Source organism: Lutjanus erythropterus, unplaced genomic scaffold (genome assembly GCF_056507025.1).
Source record: "Lutjanus erythropterus isolate fLutEry1 unplaced genomic scaffold, fLutEry1.hap2 Scaffold_155, whole genome shotgun sequence".
Taxonomy (NCBI): domain Eukaryota; kingdom Metazoa; phylum Chordata; class Actinopteri; order Lutjaniformes; family Lutjanidae; genus Lutjanus; species Lutjanus erythropterus.
The window spans coordinates 588728-608478 of NW_028146632.1; the positions used below are offsets into that span (position 1 = coordinate 588728).

At 46.8% G+C, this 19751-nt stretch overlaps 1 protein-coding gene and 1 long non-coding RNA gene across 2 annotated transcripts; both read right to left on the reverse strand.

Moving 5' to 3' along the window:
* Positions 1-97: 97 nt before the first annotated feature.
* Positions 98-2711, reverse strand: LOC146304325 (uncharacterized). Its single transcript, XR_014769385.1, has 3 exons — positions 2394-2711; positions 767-912; positions 98-563 (listed from the first exon to the last, which is right to left on the reverse strand). It is a non-coding gene; the product is annotated as an uncharacterized LOC146304325 (long non-coding RNA).
* Positions 2712-3984: 1273 nt separating this feature from the next.
* On the reverse strand, positions 3985-6920 carry LOC146304326 (uncharacterized). The gene is made up of 2 exons (XM_084714179.1): positions 6348-6920; positions 3985-4572 (listed from the first exon to the last, which is right to left on the reverse strand). The coding sequence occupies exons 1-2, from the start codon at positions 6918-6920 to the stop codon at positions 3985-3987; spliced, it is 1161 nt and encodes a 386-aa protein (XP_084570305.1).
* Between the last annotated feature and the right edge of the window lie 12831 nt (positions 6921-19751).

Sequence of the window (19751 nt, forward strand, 5' to 3'; positions counted from 1 at the left end):
TTAAGTTGGCATAACATTAGTGTTCACTAAACACCATAAATGGAGAAGCACACCCCAAAATAAACAGATACTGTTCATATTAAACATTAAACATAAGTTTTACACATACTGTGAGGCATTTATTGAATCGCATATATCACATCGTATAACATGTCAAATGATGTACCTATCATCCATGACAGTAAACTGAAAGATTCACTGAATCCATTTGAAAAAAAAAACTTTGACACATCAAAGATTGATGTTTTTGAGGCTAAACTGTTAACTGGACATCTTTTCCATATGTTTCATTCGTTACAGGTATCAGCCTATAGGTTTCCTCGTCACTCCTTGTCAAAGCCTGTCTGGTTCTTAGGATTGGCACCACGTTTCCTGACGCCCAGGGCCTCTATGTTGGATTCAGACCTCCTCTTAGTTGAACCAGGACACACAGCTGGCGATGACCTTCTCTTTGTCTGGCTCCTCATACTGTGGACTCAGGTCCTCTGGATCTTCATTCCTGTCTGGCACCGGGTCCGGAAACACTTTCTCAAAGATGGGGTCCATTAAGTCGGCCACATATCCTGTGCAATATTGCAGAAAGATTTTGTTTAAACTTCAAAAAAGTCAGTGCATTATGTTTATGTGTGTATTTATATAAGTTATTAATTTTCTATTTTATTTCTATTTTTTGTTGAAACCTTTGCAACAACTGTTACAGTGATACAGTAAATACAACATGTACATGACTTAATTTTAGTTACAAATAAAAGAATGTAACACTTACAAAACATGGGCTCAGTCTTCACTGGTTTTGTTCTGCAGGCTCCTCTCATGGTCTTTGGGAAGTGCACTTTGAAGAGTTGGTCTCCACCAGATGTGATGTGTGGTTTGTCAGCAGGTTCACTGTAATACATGACAGCCAGGCAGAGTCTGAAAGTACAGCAGTACAGAGAAAATCAAAGATGTAAATAATGAACAACAGTAAGTATTTTTTTACAAATTAAATGTAACCACACTTTCATTTACCTGCACAGCATTCCAAGAAATGGAAACACCAAGAGTCTTTCAAATGCCACTGAGACAATATATGCAATCATACACTGCTATTGCCTAATATATTTATAATAACAGCTGATGAGTGTGACTTGGTCATTGTTACTATGCCGTTTTTGTGAGTAAAAAGTGAGTACAGTAATTTCCGGACTATAAGCCGCGACTTTTGTCACACGCTTTCAACCCTGCGGCTTATGTAATGATGCGGCTAATTTATGCATTTTTTCTAACGGCCGCCAGGGGCGCTCGAGCAGAAAAGGTAAGAGTGAGACAGGTGGAATATATGTGTCGAGGAAGACGCAAGTTTAATGTAACTTCGCTGTGCTACCGTGTTGCTGCTATGTTACTGCCGCGTCTCAGTGACTTTTACCGGTATGTTTTTTTAACCAGCCCTTTTAGTGCTGTGTTACTACCGTATTGCTGCTGTGTTACTGCCGCGTCACAGGCACTGTTTGGAAAGAAAAGCTAAGGTATATTATTAAAACTTTGAAAACTCTTTCTGTGTACCGTCTTTCTTTGTAAATATCTCATGTTTCAATGTGGGCACATGCGGCTTATAGACAGGTGCGGCTTATGTATGTACAAAATGGTTTTTCCTTTAAAAATGTACTGGATGAGGCTTATAATCAGGTGCACTCTATAGTCCAGAAATTACGGTAGTCACATGATTTTATGAATTGTATTGATATCAAAGCAAAACAGTCGTCATTATGGACGTGTCCCTCTCCTCCTGCATGTCCTGCACCCCCACTGTGTTGTTTGTAATGTAATGCAGGACTACTGTTACTGTACTGTCGTCCTTTAGCGCATCAGTGTTGAAGCACCGTAAGCACTGAATAGAGGAGGGGGTGGTGTTGGTGAGGAAGCTGTTGAACCGGAGAAATTAAACTTATTTTCTGATTATTTTGATTCTTACATTCTAAGCACAGATAAACACAACTGCATACCTGCGCTAATCACAACGCCTGATTTAGTCTGAATTCAAGTTTCTCGGCTTGATTTTGCAGCAGGTCGCTACACATTTCAGGTATGAGACAGCTTGATGCTAATCTAAGTTACACAGCAGGCAGAGGAGAGAGGAAGCGTCCATAACAACAGAGCCGATAACACAAACCCAGCAGCATGAAGTCACACAAAAACTGACATGAAAAACAGTCACCAGCATCCAATTTACTATTCTGTTTAGTTAACTGGCTTCATATGAGGCTTAACGTTCACACAGATTATCATGACTCTCCCTCAATATTATACTCCAGCGTGTGAGCACACAGTAGATGCTACACATATTAGCCGCGATGCTAACGGCAGGATGAGCGGCTAAATACACAGTAAAGCAGCATAAAGATGATAAAACTTACCGCTGCCATGTCTGCAGTTATGTCACAGTCGGTACTGATCCATCCTTGAGCTTCAGTTTTGAAGTGAATCCTGCTTTGTACCGACCGTCGATGAAGAAGCAGTCCGAAGTAAAATGGTTAGCACCCGCACACACACGCAACACTTAACCGGTGTTGTGAGGACATTTTACTTAAAAATAAAATTAATAAATTAATCCACTGGGTCTTCTGTGGGTCATATGACGGGAGTAAATGCAGACATTTGTGCTCGTTCCTGCAGCCAACAACAGAGGACTTGTGCTTTCCTTGTGCCTTCAACATCTCAGTTTGCCTGTGTAGCGTTCCCGGAGAAAACGATGGCGAGCGGGAGGCGGACTCGTAGGTTTTCAGTGGGCGGCACAGACACGCAGCACAGGGAGTGTCACTGGCTCAGAGGAGGTGCTTGCCCGGCTATGACGTCATAGCCAGGCACAAATCTAAACGGAGCGTTTTGGCCTACATTCACTGAAAGGTGGAGCAAGCAAGAGAGGGAGAGAGAGGATTGTTCTCATGTCAGGGGAGTCTGAAGGCAGGCCGGGGACACATATTTTCACTGGAAAACCTTCAAAAAGTGCATTTTGCATAATATGTCCCCTTTAACTGATCCTATTGTCTGTGTACCTAACCACGGTTGTATGTACACTAATGCTTCGGCCATTACAGTAGCAGCGTAAGGTTGTTGTACACATATTTGGTCTCCTGGTGGATTAGAACAGTTTGTTTGGGCCAACGTTATTTGGACTTTATAGTCAAATCCTAATTTCACATACATCTGTACGTAAATGATACGCAAAAGAGTTGTATAATTAATTCCTGGGGGTAGGTACTGATCATTGATTGTTTTTGCAGTATACTGTGCAATGTCATTAAACCGTGAATATCTATTAGAATCTTGAGATCCTATTGGATACGTAGGGGTGTAACAGTCATCTGCTTCATCTAGCAACCTAGAGGCGAAGTCATTCCAGTTAAACACTTCATAATCTGTCTTAGAAAAGGGGATTGGAACTAACATTGGAGTGTGTATTGACTCTGGCATATTCTGGCATAACCAGCAGTTACTCAGATTACGTTCACGTGCATATTCAATCATTAAACTAAGGGCAGAGTTTGTTTTGGCCATTTTAGGTATCTGAGCACTCTGAGCTGTCGATGTGTGAGAGGATGCCGCTTTAGAACCTATCTGGAGTATAGAGGAAAAGAGCATTTCATGCAAGTATTCATCATGTTCATCATGTTCACGATTTTCACAACTTCTTACCTTCCCTGGCACACTCTGAAAATTCACTTCCCATACTTTACAATCGGGGATGGTCTCCAGTTGTAGATTAGTAAAACACCATAACTCTATATTTCGGATGGTGGCTGGAGTGTACCTGACTCTCACAGCATTCTTTGAGGTTTGAGAAAGCTCAATTTGTTCTGCGTCTAGTACATTCCACCACCATCTATTTCTACCCTTGAAATCAGGGTTTGCAATCAAACAATCATTCAATTTACATCGGTCATTAGGACATTCGAATATGATTGGATCCACCTCTCTCCCGGTCCGGTTTAGACTCTCATAGGTGGGTTAAGTAATGTTCCAGGGAGCCTGCAGGTGGTTATTCTCAGTTAATGTTTGTGTGGTGAACAACCTTACTTTGTTGTAGGCACGTTGGTGCTTGTCCGTCAGTCTCTTTCGGCACATAGTGATGTGACTGTCACCTCGTCCATGGAGACAGGCACTCCGGCACCTATTGTTTTGGGTTTTGAGGCCTGGACCTGGTTCCCTGCTTAGCAGGGAACCAGGTCCAGGAGGTCCAGCAGGGGTGCGTGGCAAGGGGCTCTGTCTGGAACGGTCACTCCCTGGGATGAGGGGCATGGGCCGTGGCGGTGGGTGCCCTCTCTTCTGAGGGGGCACCAGGTCTGCGGTTCCTTCTGCGCCATGGAGGAGGAGGTCACTCGTGGCACTTTGGCTGCTGAAGGCGGGCTCTGCCCAAGATCCCAGTAGCACGAGGAGGGACAGGAGGAGCCATCGGCCTAATTGCCCTGCGTTGCTGCCATCTTGGTGGGACCTGGAGGTGCAGCCCTGCACCTGGTGGCGTGGACCCATTCTGCTAGGCCCTCGACCTTTAGAGCTGTTCTCGTCACCACTAGCACCTGGAATGGACCTTTCCACCTGGAAGATAAAGAAACTTTGTCCAGGGACTTAATTAGTACAAAATCTCCAACTTTAAAAGGATGAATAGGTCCCTCCAAGGGTTTCAGGAGCCTGTCCGCCACCTGTTTATGAAACCTTCTCAATGTTTCTGTTAGTCTCATCACATACTCTGTCATGTAATCATCAGTCCAAAGCAGAGTTACTTTGTGGGGAGTTAAGGGTGGGCTTGTCCCTGTGGACATAGGCCTCCCCATCAACACTTCATGTGGGCTCAAACCTGTGGTTGCACTTGGTGTGCTACGGATAGAGTACAAAACTAGTGGCAATGTGTCAACCCACTTCATATTAGTGGCCATCATTGTTTTGGTCAGTTTTTCTTTAATTGTGGAATTCATCCTTTCTACCTGGCCTGAACTCTGCGGGTGATAGGGGACATGTAGCTGCCACTGGAACCCTAGCACTTTAGATAAAGACTGAGTCAGTTTGGCCCTGAATGCTGGCCCTTTATCACTGTCGATCCCTTTTGGTACTCCAAACCTAGGAATCACATCTTTGAGCAAGCACTTCTCTGTCTCTGCATCTTCTCTCCTAGTGGGGTATGCTTCTACCCATTTAGAGAACCTGTCTACAATTACTAACAAGTACTTGTAGCCTTGACAATTTGGCATATGTACAAAATCGATTTGCATATTTACAAAAGGACCTGATGGCGGTTCCAAATGGTCATGTTTTACAGCGCTTCCTTTTTTTCTGGTTAGTTGACATGTCATGCATGTATCTACCAGTGTTTGCGAAACTTGTGTTATGCCAGGCGCAAACCATTGTGATCGAATGACATCATTTATACCCCACTTTCCTACATGTGTGGGACCGTGTGCCACACGAGCCAACACATGCAGGAGAGATCGGGGACAGACGGGACGGCCATCGGGGTGGAGCCACAAGCCAGACTCCGGATGTGGTGCACAACCTTTACGAGACCATATGTATTTTTCCCTATCATCAGCGTGGCTTTGCAAAGCTACGACATCATTGAAGGAAGGTACGCATGTCGGCGTAGGAGGTTGTGTGGAAGTACACTGACGTACCATGGAGGAAGAGGAAATGGCTGCTTGTTTGGCTGCAGCATCAGCCCGCGCATTCCCACGTGTTACTGGATCAGAACCATGTGTATAAGCAGCACATTTTACTATCGCAAGTTGGGATGGAAGCAAAATAGCCTCTAGTAGGTCTGCTACCAGAGAATGATGTTGTATTGGTTTACCTGAGGAAGTCAAGAAGCCTCTTAATTTCCATAATTGACCAAAGTCATGCGCAACCCCAAATGCATATCTAGAATCAGTGTAGATAGTAGCCACCTTGTCTTTAGCTAGAATACAGGCCCTTGTAAGGGCGTACAACTCAGCGGCCTGTGCAGAGGTGCCATTAGGTAATGCACGTGCCTCTAATACTTCCCAGTCACTCACTACTGCATAGCCAGCAAGGTGTTGATGATCAGAGGGTCTGCACGCTGAGCCATCCGTGTACAAAATCATGTCAGAAATAGCTATTGGTGTCTGCAACAAGTCTGGCCTTGGGGAGGTGCACGTGTCAATAATGGTAACACAATCATGATCATCATCCGTGTCCACTCGAGGTAAGAGAGTGGCTGGGTTCAACGGAGGTGAGCGCTTCAAAGTGATGTGGGAGCTGGAAAGAATGATAGCCTCGTAACCTGAGCGACGAGCAGCTGTCATATGCTGAGTAGCGGATGTGTCCAAGATATGCAAGACAGAGTGAGGGACATGCACTACACAGTCATGAGCGAGCACTATGGGAGATGATTTGTCTATCATTGTGGCAACAGCGGCCACTGACCTTAGACAACCAGGCATACCTCGAGCCACTGGGTCTAGCTTAGCAGAGTAGTACGCTACAGGACGATAATGTGACCCGTGTTTTTGTACCAGGATGCCAGTGGCAAAACCGTCCGTCTCGTGAACATGCAAGTGGAAAGGCTGATTGTAATCCGGCAGGCCTAGGGCAGGGGCTGACATGAGAGCCTTTTTAATGTCCACAAAAGCTCTGTGCATCTCATCAGTCCATTGCACGACAGAAGAGGCTGCCTGAAGAGTGGCCGGTCGCAATACGGAGTCCATAGCCGCGTAGTCATGAACCCAATGTCTGCAAAAGTTAGCCATCCCCAGGAAAGATAACAAATCCTTTCGAGTCTTTGGGGGAGGCATTTCAGAGAGGAGTTTCACTCTCTCTGGTGACAACAGTCGTTGTCCATTTCTCAGGACATGTCCCGGGTATGTCACCTCTGGCAGACAAAACTGCAACTTTGTCAGCGAAGCTCTGTGGCCACACTCAGCAAGTCTTTTCATCAGCCTTATAGAGTCTGTCTTACATGACTCCTTCGATGGGGAAGCGATCAACAGGTCATCTGCATACTGTAGAAGCGTGCTACCACCCGGCAATTCCAAATCATCGAGATCACGTTTAACCGCTGCAGCGTACACTCCCGGACTTTCAACATAGCCCTGACTCAAGGTAGTCCATGTGAGTTGTCTGCCTTTAAAGGTAAATGGAAACAGGTACTGGCTATCTGGATGCAATGGAACTGAAAAGAAAGCCGAACTCAAATCAATGACTGTGTAGTGTGTCGAATCAGGTGGCAGTGAGGCTAAAATAGAATTAGTATCTGGTACCACTGGAGTCATCGGCACAACAATGTTGTTGATAGCTTGCAAGTCTTGCACAAATCGCCATTCGTTTGGACGATTAGGCTTTTGGATGGGTAAAATGGGAGTGTTACATGGACTGGTGGTTTCTACCAGTACCCCTTGATCAAGCAATGATTGGATTACAGGTTCAATGCCTGCAATTGACTTTGGAGGTAAATGGTACTGTTTGATCATTGGCAACTTAGCATTTGGCTTCAAAGTTACTTTATGAGGCTGTGCAGATTTTACAAATCCCACATGATTCTTATGTTTAGCCCATAGCGAGGAAGGTACCTCTGAGAGCTCTGAAGGGGGACCATATTGAATTGGAGTGGGTGGCTGTTGACATAGAAATGTGCTTTGTGGTAGTAAGATTTGATCGTTTAAGTTCAACATGTACAGATCCTCACCTAAAGGCGTTATTAACTGTGAGTGAGAATCTGCCTTTGCTGTTCTTAACAACAGAGCTCGTGCTGTCATTTCAGCAACACTGTCAGTTTCATGTCCAGGTGCAACAGCAATGATGACATGAGGTGGAATATCTTGCACATTATACAATTGACTTTGTTGATCAGATAATTGGATTGGTAAAGCGCACCCTTGGGGTCCCACAAACAAAATTGGCTCACATTGCAACCACTGTTGTGTGTTCAACAGGGTATCAGCATTCAGTTTGTATTCTGAGGAGGGGTTGTGTGCGGCAGTGCACTGACATTGGAGGACGGGCCTTATTGCAGACATCAATGTTGCACAGGCTGGCGATGACTTAGCCACCTGTTGGATATTCGTCAAGGTGAAAGTGGTCAGCATGTTAAAATCAGGCAGCGCCCATTGATACAAACAATCGTTCACATTTTGTAGAAACTGAACAGCTTGTACAGCTCTATCATCAGGGATGGACAAAAACAATCCATCTGGAGTACATTGAATAGTAGCATGTAGTTTACATAATAGATCTCTGCCCATCAAATTTATAGGGCTGTTTTCAGAGATGAGGAATGAGTGTTGTATCTGTGACCCTTCAACATTTACATTGGATCTGGATGACACTGGCTCTGCAATAGGGACGCCTGAGACACCCACTGTAGTGACAAAATGAGATGTTGGTGTACACACATGCTCAGCTGCTCTTACAGTAGATAAAGTTGCACCACTATCTACCAAAATATCAACAATAGTACCATTAACCTCTACTGGTATTGTAGGGTCTTCTGCAGGACAGGTTGAGAGACGGATTTGTGTTGCTTCTTTGAAAAATTGTGATGGCTGTTCTGATCCTGTTCCTCCATGGCCGCCCTATTCATCTTTACGCTGATCTGCATCTGGCCCCTTAATTGCTAAACGCGGTGCAGGGCCAGGTAACGCTGGGTATGGATAGTCTGCATTTCAATTGATGGGGTGGCGGTAATCAGGGTATCGATCACGTGGGTAGTAATCCAAATATTGATCACGTGGGCGCGTCGCGCTTCTACATTCAGAGGCCCAGTGTCCAGGTCTGCCACAGTTGCGGCAGTTACCTTTTCTTTTGTTTTTATTTGTTTGTTGTTTGTTTTCCTTCTGCTGGTTATTGGTGGGGTTGTTTATTGACTGCATCATTTGTTTGCTGTTATTAGAGCCACTTTGAGCGAAAATTTGATTTCGGTGCATATTTAGCAGGGTATGAACGGTGTCCTGCCAGTTCTTGGTTTGCCAGTCATGGCAGGACAATTTGTATCCCAATGCTATGTGTGCCTTCACGTTATGCAGAAGTGTTTGTATTGCAAAGGCTGCATTTTCTTCCCGTGTAATACCGGCACTATTGTCCCACACCCCGATGAACCGCTGTATGAAATCTGGTAAAGCTTCTTTGGGCTCTTGTATGCAATGCATAACTTTTAAGAAATCACTATGCGTACGCGCGCATTTTGTAATTGCTGCTTTAGCATCATTTTCTAACCAGGTGTTTAAAGATCTATGGTTAGGCCACTGGCCTCCATTTTCTGGTTGTGGGAACTGGAACTCGTCTTTCCACAAAGTCCACTCGCTCCCATAGGTGAAGGTTAACAGCTGACGGACATCTGAAATCAAACAATCATACACTGTACATGTTTGAAAGAGCCACTGGTAATAGTCCTTGGGTCGACTTATGGGATTTGGAGCTTTCCTAGTCATGTCTAGGACTTCTGAGGGAGTCCATGGTCTACACACAGGAGTCTCACCTACCATAATTTTAGGGGCATTTATTGTTTTATCGGTGTCAGGTCTGTCCCTGACTGCACTCTGTGGTCTCCTAGTAGCAGATTTAGGTTTCTCTACTCTGTCACGCAATAATCTCTCTATTTCTGAGCTAGTAGCCCTGACAGGACCTGGGCCTTTCACAAGTAAGTCGAAGTATTTTGCTTTCAGTCTCTGTGTCCTCCCTTAGTGCTGCTGCAGCCTGAGAATACATGTCAGCATCTGTGTCAGTGTCTGTGTGTGTGTGTGTTAACTCCTCCTCTAGTGGCCCTCCTTGCTTCTCCTCATCTGAATCATTTGCCCTAGCACCATCAAGCAAGGCAGCTGCCTCTCCCTGCTCCTGTGCTTCTCTAGCCTCTCTACCTCTCCTCTTCCTATCTTGCTCTATGTTCAGCGCTGCAGCTGTGAGCAAAATAAGGTCTTCTTCTGTCTGACTTTTCCCTACATGGGCTCCCTCTTCGCTGTTATCAACTCGCTTAGGATACGCAGAGACAGTATGCTGTTCAAAATTTTCACGGGGAAAGGGAAGGTTCACATTAGCTAGAGTAGTCAGCAAACACTGTGGGGATGGTGCTCTTCCTTGGCGCCTAGCCCAACCATACATCATAGCTTTGGCACACGCAGCAGCGTCATTACCATGTCGCTCTTTAATTTTAGCCATTTCAGTCGCCCTGGTTCTCAATACAGTTTGCAACATAGGCATGTGACACAAGGCAACGTACTTAACACACCGATCAATGGTGTCTCTCAGTTCTTCTGAACCCCATTCACACCGGCTGCCACTTGCTTTCTCCCTTTCACACTGCTCTGCCACTCTCAACCACACTCTCAAACATTCCGACATGTAACGGAGATTCCACTCCGGATCTCCCTTATCAAAACTCAATTGCTCTCTTGCCAACTGTAATTTTTCACTCTCAAACGACCCTCCACATGGCCATTCACCCTTAGTCCATTCAGTCATCAAAGAGGAAAATGGGATCACACACTTCCAACCTTCCTTTCTACCAACAGTTCCACCGGGGGTGTGTGGGGGAAAAAAATTTTCAGCAATCGTCTTACTGGTGTGATCTGGCGTTCTTTTTGACATAGCTGGTGAGGTTGCTTTAGCAGTTAGCTCATGGGACTTTAAGACTGGTTTGGGGGAGGTAGAGTCAACATTGCGAGTGGTTTTTAAGATTGGTCTGGGTGAGGTGGAAACATTATAGCGAGTGGTTCTTGGAGAACTGACTGTAGGTCTGTGTCTGGGCTCTGCTGTGGACTGATTATTACCTATTGCAATATTCAGATCAACAAACACATATACAGCACAGCATATACAAGCAACACATCACAAAATACTTCAGCTGCATCATGGGACTTCACACTCTTGTATTTTCATTAGTATTTAAATTTGGCAAAGTGGTTGCGGTATGAGACTTTAAAGATTTCAAATTTCTTTATTTTGTGTACACAATTCGGTGCCTAGGCCTCTGAAGCAGAACTTAGCAGAGCCTCTTTGTTCCCACAGGTCATAGATGCACTCACAGATATTGGTTAACCGAAATAAGCCTATTTCATCCTACCCCAGAACGTCTTCCCAAGGGTTAACTTCACTGTGCACTCTTATCTAAGACGGGCTCAGCCCACAGCTGTCCCGGAACCAAACACTTGATATCAGTCTCAGATTTACCGACCACAGATATTACTTTAAAATTCCACTTTTACACATATATTTGTTTTTCACATGAGTTGAACCAATGCTTTAAATTTGCTTTAATTCTATTTTAGTTATAGCCGAATTTGCTACGCATTAATTTTAGATTCCGTCAAACTCAAACATGGGAAGGCAAAGAAATTGATTTGCACTTACCAGTTTGTTGTTCTGTTGGAATCCTGCCAACAACGCCAAATTGTTGTGGAAATTCTGAAGACTGGTTCACTCAGACACTGAAGAAGAGTTCGGGAGTCCCAGATGACTTACACAGGAGTATTTAATGAAGCTCAATCGAGGAGAATTCAGATTAGCAATACACAGAGAATATTGTGACTGCCAACCCAATTCTGAAGGTTACTTCTCGAGTGAAGGTATTTAACTGTCCCCTGACATTCGCTGGAATTTGACACGCCACCAAGTATGGGCCTGATGTGTCTATCTATGTGTACACAAATTCTATTGGGCATAAGTGCAAAACAAGAAGCTATGCACCTCTTTGCTCTAAATCACTGTATCTGTCGGCCTTGCTCATGTATTGTGCCCTGATAGAGAATGTGGAGACAGTCTGTCTGCCCGATAAGCCATAACCTTGGGACCTCAGGAGAAAGTATCTGGGGGATGCACTACTCTCCTACTTGTGCAGCTGTGGACTGTAGTTGTGCAGAGTGACCAACTACTAGTGTGCCTGTTCAGGTTAGATGACCTATGACTGGACCCTTCATGACTGCATTGTCACCCATATAAAGAGAGACTCAGGGAACAATCTAAGAGCTAGTGAGGCAAGTGAGGCAAATTCAACAACAGAAACCAAGCTCTGCACCCCCATTTTTGGACATTCCAGATCCAACGGTGCCACCCACGAGTCTCTACGAGGTCGGTAAGTGGGTCAACCAGAACCTTGAGGACTCTGGTGCATACCTCGACTGGTTTCGGGGGATAACTTTTGAAGGGATGGTGGTAGAGACTTGAAAGCAAACTCTGCACCCCCATTTTTGAGCATTCCGGATCCAACGGTGCCACCATCGAGTCTCTACAAGGTTGGGAAGTGGGTCAACTAGAACCTCGAGGACTCTGGTGCATACCTCGATGGGTTTTTGTGGAATAACTTTTGAAGTGAATGTGGTACAGACTTGCAAGCAGGCTCTGCACCCCCATAACTTTGTCTGTACACACGCACCCATACACACACTCACCCACCCACACACACACACACACACACACACAAGTGAACACATCAGAATGTTAGGTGGCTGTGATGTCATCAAAGGGAATGTGATGACGTCACAGACCCTGTGCTTTGATCTAGCATGGGCTCTGAGATGACATCAGTGTTAGGTTATAATCCTAGCACCATGTCATTATCATACCTCCACTGGTTTTCGGGGGATAACTTTTGAAAGGATGGTGGTAGAGACTTGAAACCAAGCTCTGCACCCCCATTTTTGGACATTCCGGATCCAACGGTGCCACCATCGAGTCTCTACGAGGTCGGTAAGTGGGTCAACCAGAACCTTGAGGACTCTGGTGCATACCTCGACTGGTTTCGGGGGATAACTTTTGAAGTGATGGTGGTAGAGACTTGAAACCAAGCTCTGCACCCCCATTTGTGGACATTCCGGATCCAACGGTGCCACCCACGAGTCTCTACGAGGTCGGTAAGTGGGTCAACCAGAACCTTGAGGACTCTGGTGCATACCTCGACTGGTTTCGGGGGATAACTTTTGAAGGGATGGTGGTAGAGACTTGAAAGCAAACTCTGCACCCCCATTTTTGAGCATTCCGGATCCAACGGTGCCACCATCGAGTCTCTACGAGGTCGGGAAGGGACTGAACCAGAACCTTGAGGACTCTGGTGCATACCTCGATGGGTTTTCGGAGGATAACGTTTGAAGGAAAGGTGGTAGAGACGTGAAACTAAGCTCTGCACCCCCATTTTCGGACATTCCGGATCCAAGGGTACCACCATCGAGTCTCTACAAGGTTGGGAAGTGGGTCAACTAGAACCTCGAGGACTCTGGTGCATACCTCGATGGGTTTTTGTGGAATAACTTTTGAAGTGAATGTGGTACAGACTTGAAAGCAAGCTCTGCACCCCCATAACTTTGTCTGTATACACACACCCACACACACACTCACCCACCCACACACACACACACACACACGCACACACACACACACACACACACACACACACACACAGACACACACACAAGTGAACACATCAGAATGTTAGGTGGCTGTGATGTCATCAAAGGGAATGTGATGACGTCACAGACCCTGTGCTTTGATCTATCATGGGCTCTGTGATGACATCAGTGTTAGGTTATAATCCTAGCACCATGTCATTATCATACCTCCACTGGTTTTCGGGGGATAACTTTTGAAAGCATGGTGGTAGAGACTTGAAACCAAGCTCTGCACCCCCATTTTTGGACATTCCGGATCCAACGGTGCCACCATCGAGTCTCTACGAGGTCGGTAAGGGACTGAACCAGAACCTTGAGGACTCTGGTGCATACCTCAATGGGTTTTCGGAGGATAACGTTTGAAGGAAAGGTGGTAGAGACGTGAAACTAAGCTCTGTACCCCCATTTTTGGACATTCCGGATCCAACGGTGTCACCCTCGAGTCTCTACGAGGTCGGTAAGTGGGTCAACCAGAACCTTGAGGACTCTGGTGCATACCTCGATGGGTTTTCGGAGGATAACGTTTGAAGGTATGGTGGTAGAGACTTGAACGCAAGCTCTTCACCCCCATTTTTGAGCATTCCGGATCCAACGGTGCCACCATCGAGTCTCTACGAGGTCGGGAAGTGACTGAACCAGAACCTTGAGGACTCTGGTGCATACCTCGATGGGTTTTCGGAGGATAACGTTTGAAGGAAAGGTGGTAGAGACGTGAAACTAAGCTCTGCACCCCCATTTTCGGACATTCCGGATCCAAGGGTACCACCATCGAGTCTCTACAAGGTTGGGAAGTGGGTCAACTAGAACCTCGAGGACTCTGGTGCATACCTCGATGGGTTTTTGTGGAATAACTTTTGAAGTGAATGTGGTACAGACTTGCAAGCAGGCTCTGCACCCCCATAACTTTGTCTGTATACACACACCCACACACACACTCACCCACCCACCCACACACACACACACACACACACACACACACACAAGTGAACACATCAGAATGTTAGGTGGCTGTGATGTCATCAAAGGGAATGTGATGACGTCACAGACCCTGTGCTTTGATCTAGCATGGGCTCTGAGATGACATCAGTGTTAGGTTATAATCCTAGCACCATGTCATTATCATACCTCCACTGGTGTTCGGGGGATAACTTTTGAAAGCATGGTGGTAGAGACTTGAAACCAAGCTCTGCACTCCCATTTTTGGACATTCCGGATCCAACGGTGCCACCCTCGAGTCTCTACGAGATCGGGAAGTGGGTCAACCAGAACCTTGAGGACTCTGGTGCATACCTCGACTGGTTTCGGGGGATAACTTTTGAAGGGATGGTGGTAGAGACTTGAAACCAAGCTCTGCACCCCCATTTTTGGACATTCCGGATCCAACGGTGCCACCCTCGAGTCTCTACGAGGTCGGTAAGTGGGTCAGCCAGAACCTTGAGGACTCTGGTGCATACCTCGACTGGTTTCGGGGGATAACTTTTGAAGGGATGGTGGTAGAGACTTGAAACCAAGCTCTACACCCCCATTTTTGGACATTCCGGATTCAACGGTGCCATCATCGAGTCTCTACGAGGTCGGGAAGGGACTGAACCAGAACCTTGAGGACTCTGGTGCATACGTCGATGGGTTTTCGGAGGATAACGTTTGAAGGGATGGTGGTAGAGACTTGAAAGCAAGCTCTGCACCCCCATTTTTGAGCATTCCGGATCCAGCGGTGCCACCATCGAGTCTCTACGAGGTCGGGAAGGGACTGAACCAGAACCTTGAGGACTCTGGTGCATACCTCGATGAGTTTTCGGAGGATAACGTTTGAAGGAAAGGTGGTAGAGACGTGAAACTAAGCTCTGCACCCCCATTTTCGGACATTCCGGATCCAAGGGTACCACCATCGAGTCTCTACAAGGTTGGGAAGTGGGTCAACTAGAACCTCGAGGACTCTGGTGCATACCTCGATGGGTTTTTGTGGAATAACTTTTGAAGTGAATGTGGTACAGACTTGCAAGCAGGCTCTGCACCCCCATAACTTTGTCTGTACACACGCACCCATACACACACTCACCCACCCACACACACACACACACACACACACAAGTGAACACATCAGAATGTTAGGTGGCTGTGATGTCATCAAAGGGAATGTGATGACGTCACAGACCCTGTGCTTTGATCTAGCATGGGCTCTGAGATGACATCAGTGTTAGGTTATAATCCTAGCACCATGTCATTATCATACCTCCACTGGTTTTCGGGGGATAACTTTTGAAAGGATGGTGGTAGAGACTTGAAACCAAGCTCTGCACCCCCATTTTTGGACATTCCGGATCCAACGGTGCCACCATCGAGTCTCTACGAGGTCGGTAAGTGGGTCAACCAGAACCTTGAGGACTCTGGTGCATACCTCGACTGGTTTCGGGGGATAACTTTTGAAGTGATGGTGGTAGAGACTTGAAACCAAGCTCTGCACCCCCATTTTTGAGCATTCCGGATCCAACGGTGCCACCATCGAGTCTCTACGAGGTCGGGAAGTGACTGAACCAGAACCTTGAGGACTCTGGTGCATACCTCGATGGGTTTTCGGAGGATAACGTTTGAAGGAAAGGTGGTAGAGACGTGAAACTAAGCTCTGCACCCCCATTTTCGGACATTCCGGATCCAAGGGTACCACCATCGAGTCTCTACAAGGTTGGGAAGTGGGTCAACTAGAACCTCGAGGACTCTGGTGCATACCTCGATGGGTTTTTGTGGAATAACTTTTGAAGTGAATGTGGTACAGACTTGCAAGCAAGCTCTGCACCCCCATAACTTTGTCTGTATACATACACCCACACACACACTCACCCACCCACACACACACACGCACACACGCACACACACACACACACACACACACACACACACACAAGTGAACACATCAGAATGTTAGGTGGCTGTGATGTCATCAAAGGGAATGTGATGACGTCACAGACCCTGTGCTTTGATCTAGCATGGGCTCTGAGATGACATCAGTGTTAGGTTATAATCCTAGCACCATGTCATTATCATACCTCCACTGGTTTTCGGGGGATAACTTTTGAAAGGATGGTGGTAGAGACTTGAAACCAAGCTCTGCACCCCCATTTTTGGACATTCCGGATCCAACGGTGCCACCATCGAGTCTCTACGAGGTCGGTAAGTGGGTCAACCAGAACCTTGAGGACTCTGGTGCATACCTCGACTGGTTTCGGGGGATAACTTTTGAAGTGATGGTGGTAGAGACTTGAAACCAAGCTCTGCACCCCCATTTTTGGACATTCCGGATCCAACGGTGCCACCATCGAGTCTCTACGAGGTCGGTAAGTGGGTCAACCAGAACCTTGAGGACTCTGGTGCATACCTCGACTGGTTTCGGGGGATAACTTTTGAAGGGATGGTGGTAGAGACTTGAAAGCAAACTCTGCACCCCCATTTTTGAGCATTCCGGATCCAACGGTGCCACCATCGAGTCTCTACGAGGTCGGGAAGGGACTGAACCAGAACCTTGAGGACTCTGGTGCATACCTCGATGGGTTTTTGTGGAATAACTTTTGAAGTGAATGTGGTACAGACTTGCAAGCAGGCTCTGCACCCCCATAACTTTGTCTGTACACACACACCCACACACACACTCACCCACCCACCCACACACACACACACACACACACACACACACACACACAAGTGAACACATCAGAATGTTAGGTGGCTGTGATGTCATCAAAGGCAATGTGATGACGTCACAGACCGTGTGCTTTGATCTAGCATGGGCTCTGTGATGACATCAGTGTTAGGTTATAATCCTAGCACCATGTCATTATCATACCTCCACTGGTTTTCGGGGGATAACTTTTGAAAGGATGGTGGTAGAGACTTGAAACCAAGCTCTGCACCCCCATTTTTGGACATTCCGGATCCAACGGTGCCACCCTCGAGTCTCTAAGAGGTCGGTAAGTGGGTCAACCAGAACCTTGAGGACTCTGGTGCATACCTCGACTGGTTTCGGGGGATAACTTTTGAAGGGATGGTGGTAGAGACTTGAAACCAAGCTCTGCACCCCCATTTTTGGACATTCCGGATCCAACGGTGCCACCCTCGAGTCTCTACGGGGTCGGTAAGTGGGTCAACCAGAACCTTGAGGACTCTGGTGCATACCTCGACTGGTTTCGGGGGATAACTTTTGAAGGGATGGTGGTAGAGACTTGAAACCAAGCTCTGCACTCCCATTTTTGGACATTCCGGATTCAACGGTGCCACCATCGAGTCTCTACGAGGTCGGGAAGGGACTGAACCAGAACCTTGAGGACTCTGGTGCATACCTCGATGGGTTTTCGGAGGATAACGTTTGAAGGAAAGGTGGTAGAGACGTGAAACTAAGCTCTGCACCCCCATTTTCGGACATTCCGGATCCAAGGGTACCACCATCGAGTCTCTACAAGGTTGGGAAGTGGGTCAACTAGAACCTCAAGGACTCCGGTGCATACCTCGATGGGTTTTTGTGGAATAACTTTTGAAGTGAATGTGGTACAGACTTGCAAGCAGGCTCTGCACCCCCATAACTTTGTCTGTATACATACACCCACACACACACTCACCCACCCACCCACACACACACACACAAACACACACACACACACAAGTGAACACATCAGAATGTTAGGTGGCTGTGATGTCATCAAAGGGAATGTGATGACGTCACAGACCCTGTGCTTTGATCTAGCATGGGCTCTGTGATGACATCAGTGTTAGGTTATAATCCTAGCACCATGTCATTATCATACCTCCACTGGTTTTCGGGGGATAACTTTTGAAAGCATGGTGGTAGAGACTTGAAACCAAGCTCTGCACCCCCATTTTTGGACATTCCGGATCCAACGGTGCCACCCTCGAGTCTCTACGAGGTCGGGAGGTGGGTCAACCAGAACCTTGAGGACTCTGGTGCATACCTCGACTGGTTTTGGGGGATAACTTTTGAAGGGATGGTGGTAGAGACTTGAAACGAAGCTCTGCACCCCCATTTTTGGACATTCCGGATCCAACGGTGCCACCATCGAGTCTCTACGAGGTCGGAAAGGGACTGAACCAGAACCTTGAGTACTCTGGTGCATACCTCAATGGGTTTTCGGAGGATAACGTTTGAAGGTATGGTGGTAGAGACTTGAACGCAAGCTCTTCACCCCCATTTTTGAGCATTCCGGATCCAACGGTGCCACCATCGAGTCTCTACGAGGTCGGGAAGTGACTGAACCAGAACCTTGAGGACTCTGGTGCATACCTCGATGGGTTTTCGGAGGATAACGTTTGAAGGAAAGGTGGTAGAGACGTGAAACTAAGCTCTGCACCCCCATTTTCGGACATTCCGGATCCAAGGGTACCACCATCGAGTCTCTACAAGGTTGGGAAGTGGGTCAACTAGAACCTCGAGGACTCTCGTGCATACCTCGATGGGTTTTTGTGGAATAACTTTTGAAGTGAATGTGGTACAGACTTGCAAGCAGGCTCTGCACCCCCATAACTTTGTCTGTATACACACACCCACACACACACTCACCCACCCACCCACACACACACACACACACACACACACACACACACAAGTGAACACATCAGAATGTTAGGTGGCTGTGATGTCATCAAAGGGAATGTGATGACGTCACAGACCCTGTGCTTTGATCTAGCATGGGCTCTGTGATGACATCAGTGTTAGGTCATAATCCTAGCACCATGTCATTATCATACCTCCACTGGTTTTCGGGGGATAACTTTTGAAAGGATGGTGGTAGAGACTTGAAACCAAGCTCTGCACCCCCATTTTTGGACATTCTGGATCCAACGGTGCCACCCTCGAGTCTCTACGAGGTCAGGAGGTGGGTCAACCAGAACCTTGAGGACTCTGGTGCATACCTCGACTGGTTTCGGGGGATAACTTTTGAAGGGATGGTGGTAGAGACTTGAAACCAAGCTCTGCACCCCCATTTTTGGACATTCCGGATCCAACGGTGCCACCATCGAGTCTCTACGAGGTCGGAAAGGGACTGAACCAGATCCTTGAGTACTCTGGTGCATACCTCAATGGGTTTTCGGAGGATAACGTTTGAAGGTATGGTGGTAGAGACTTGAACGCAAGCTCTGCACCCCCATTTTTGAGCATTCCGGATCCAACGGTGCCACCATCGAGTCTCTACGAGGTCGGGAAGTGACTGAACCAGAACCTTGAGGACTCTGGTGCATACCTCGATGGGTTTTCGGAGGATAACGTTTGAAGGAAAGGTGGTAGAGACATGAAACTAAGCTCTGCACCCCCATTTTCGGACATTCCGGATCCAAGGGTACCACCATCGAGTCTCTACAAGGTTGGGAAGTGGGTCAACTAGAACCTCGAGG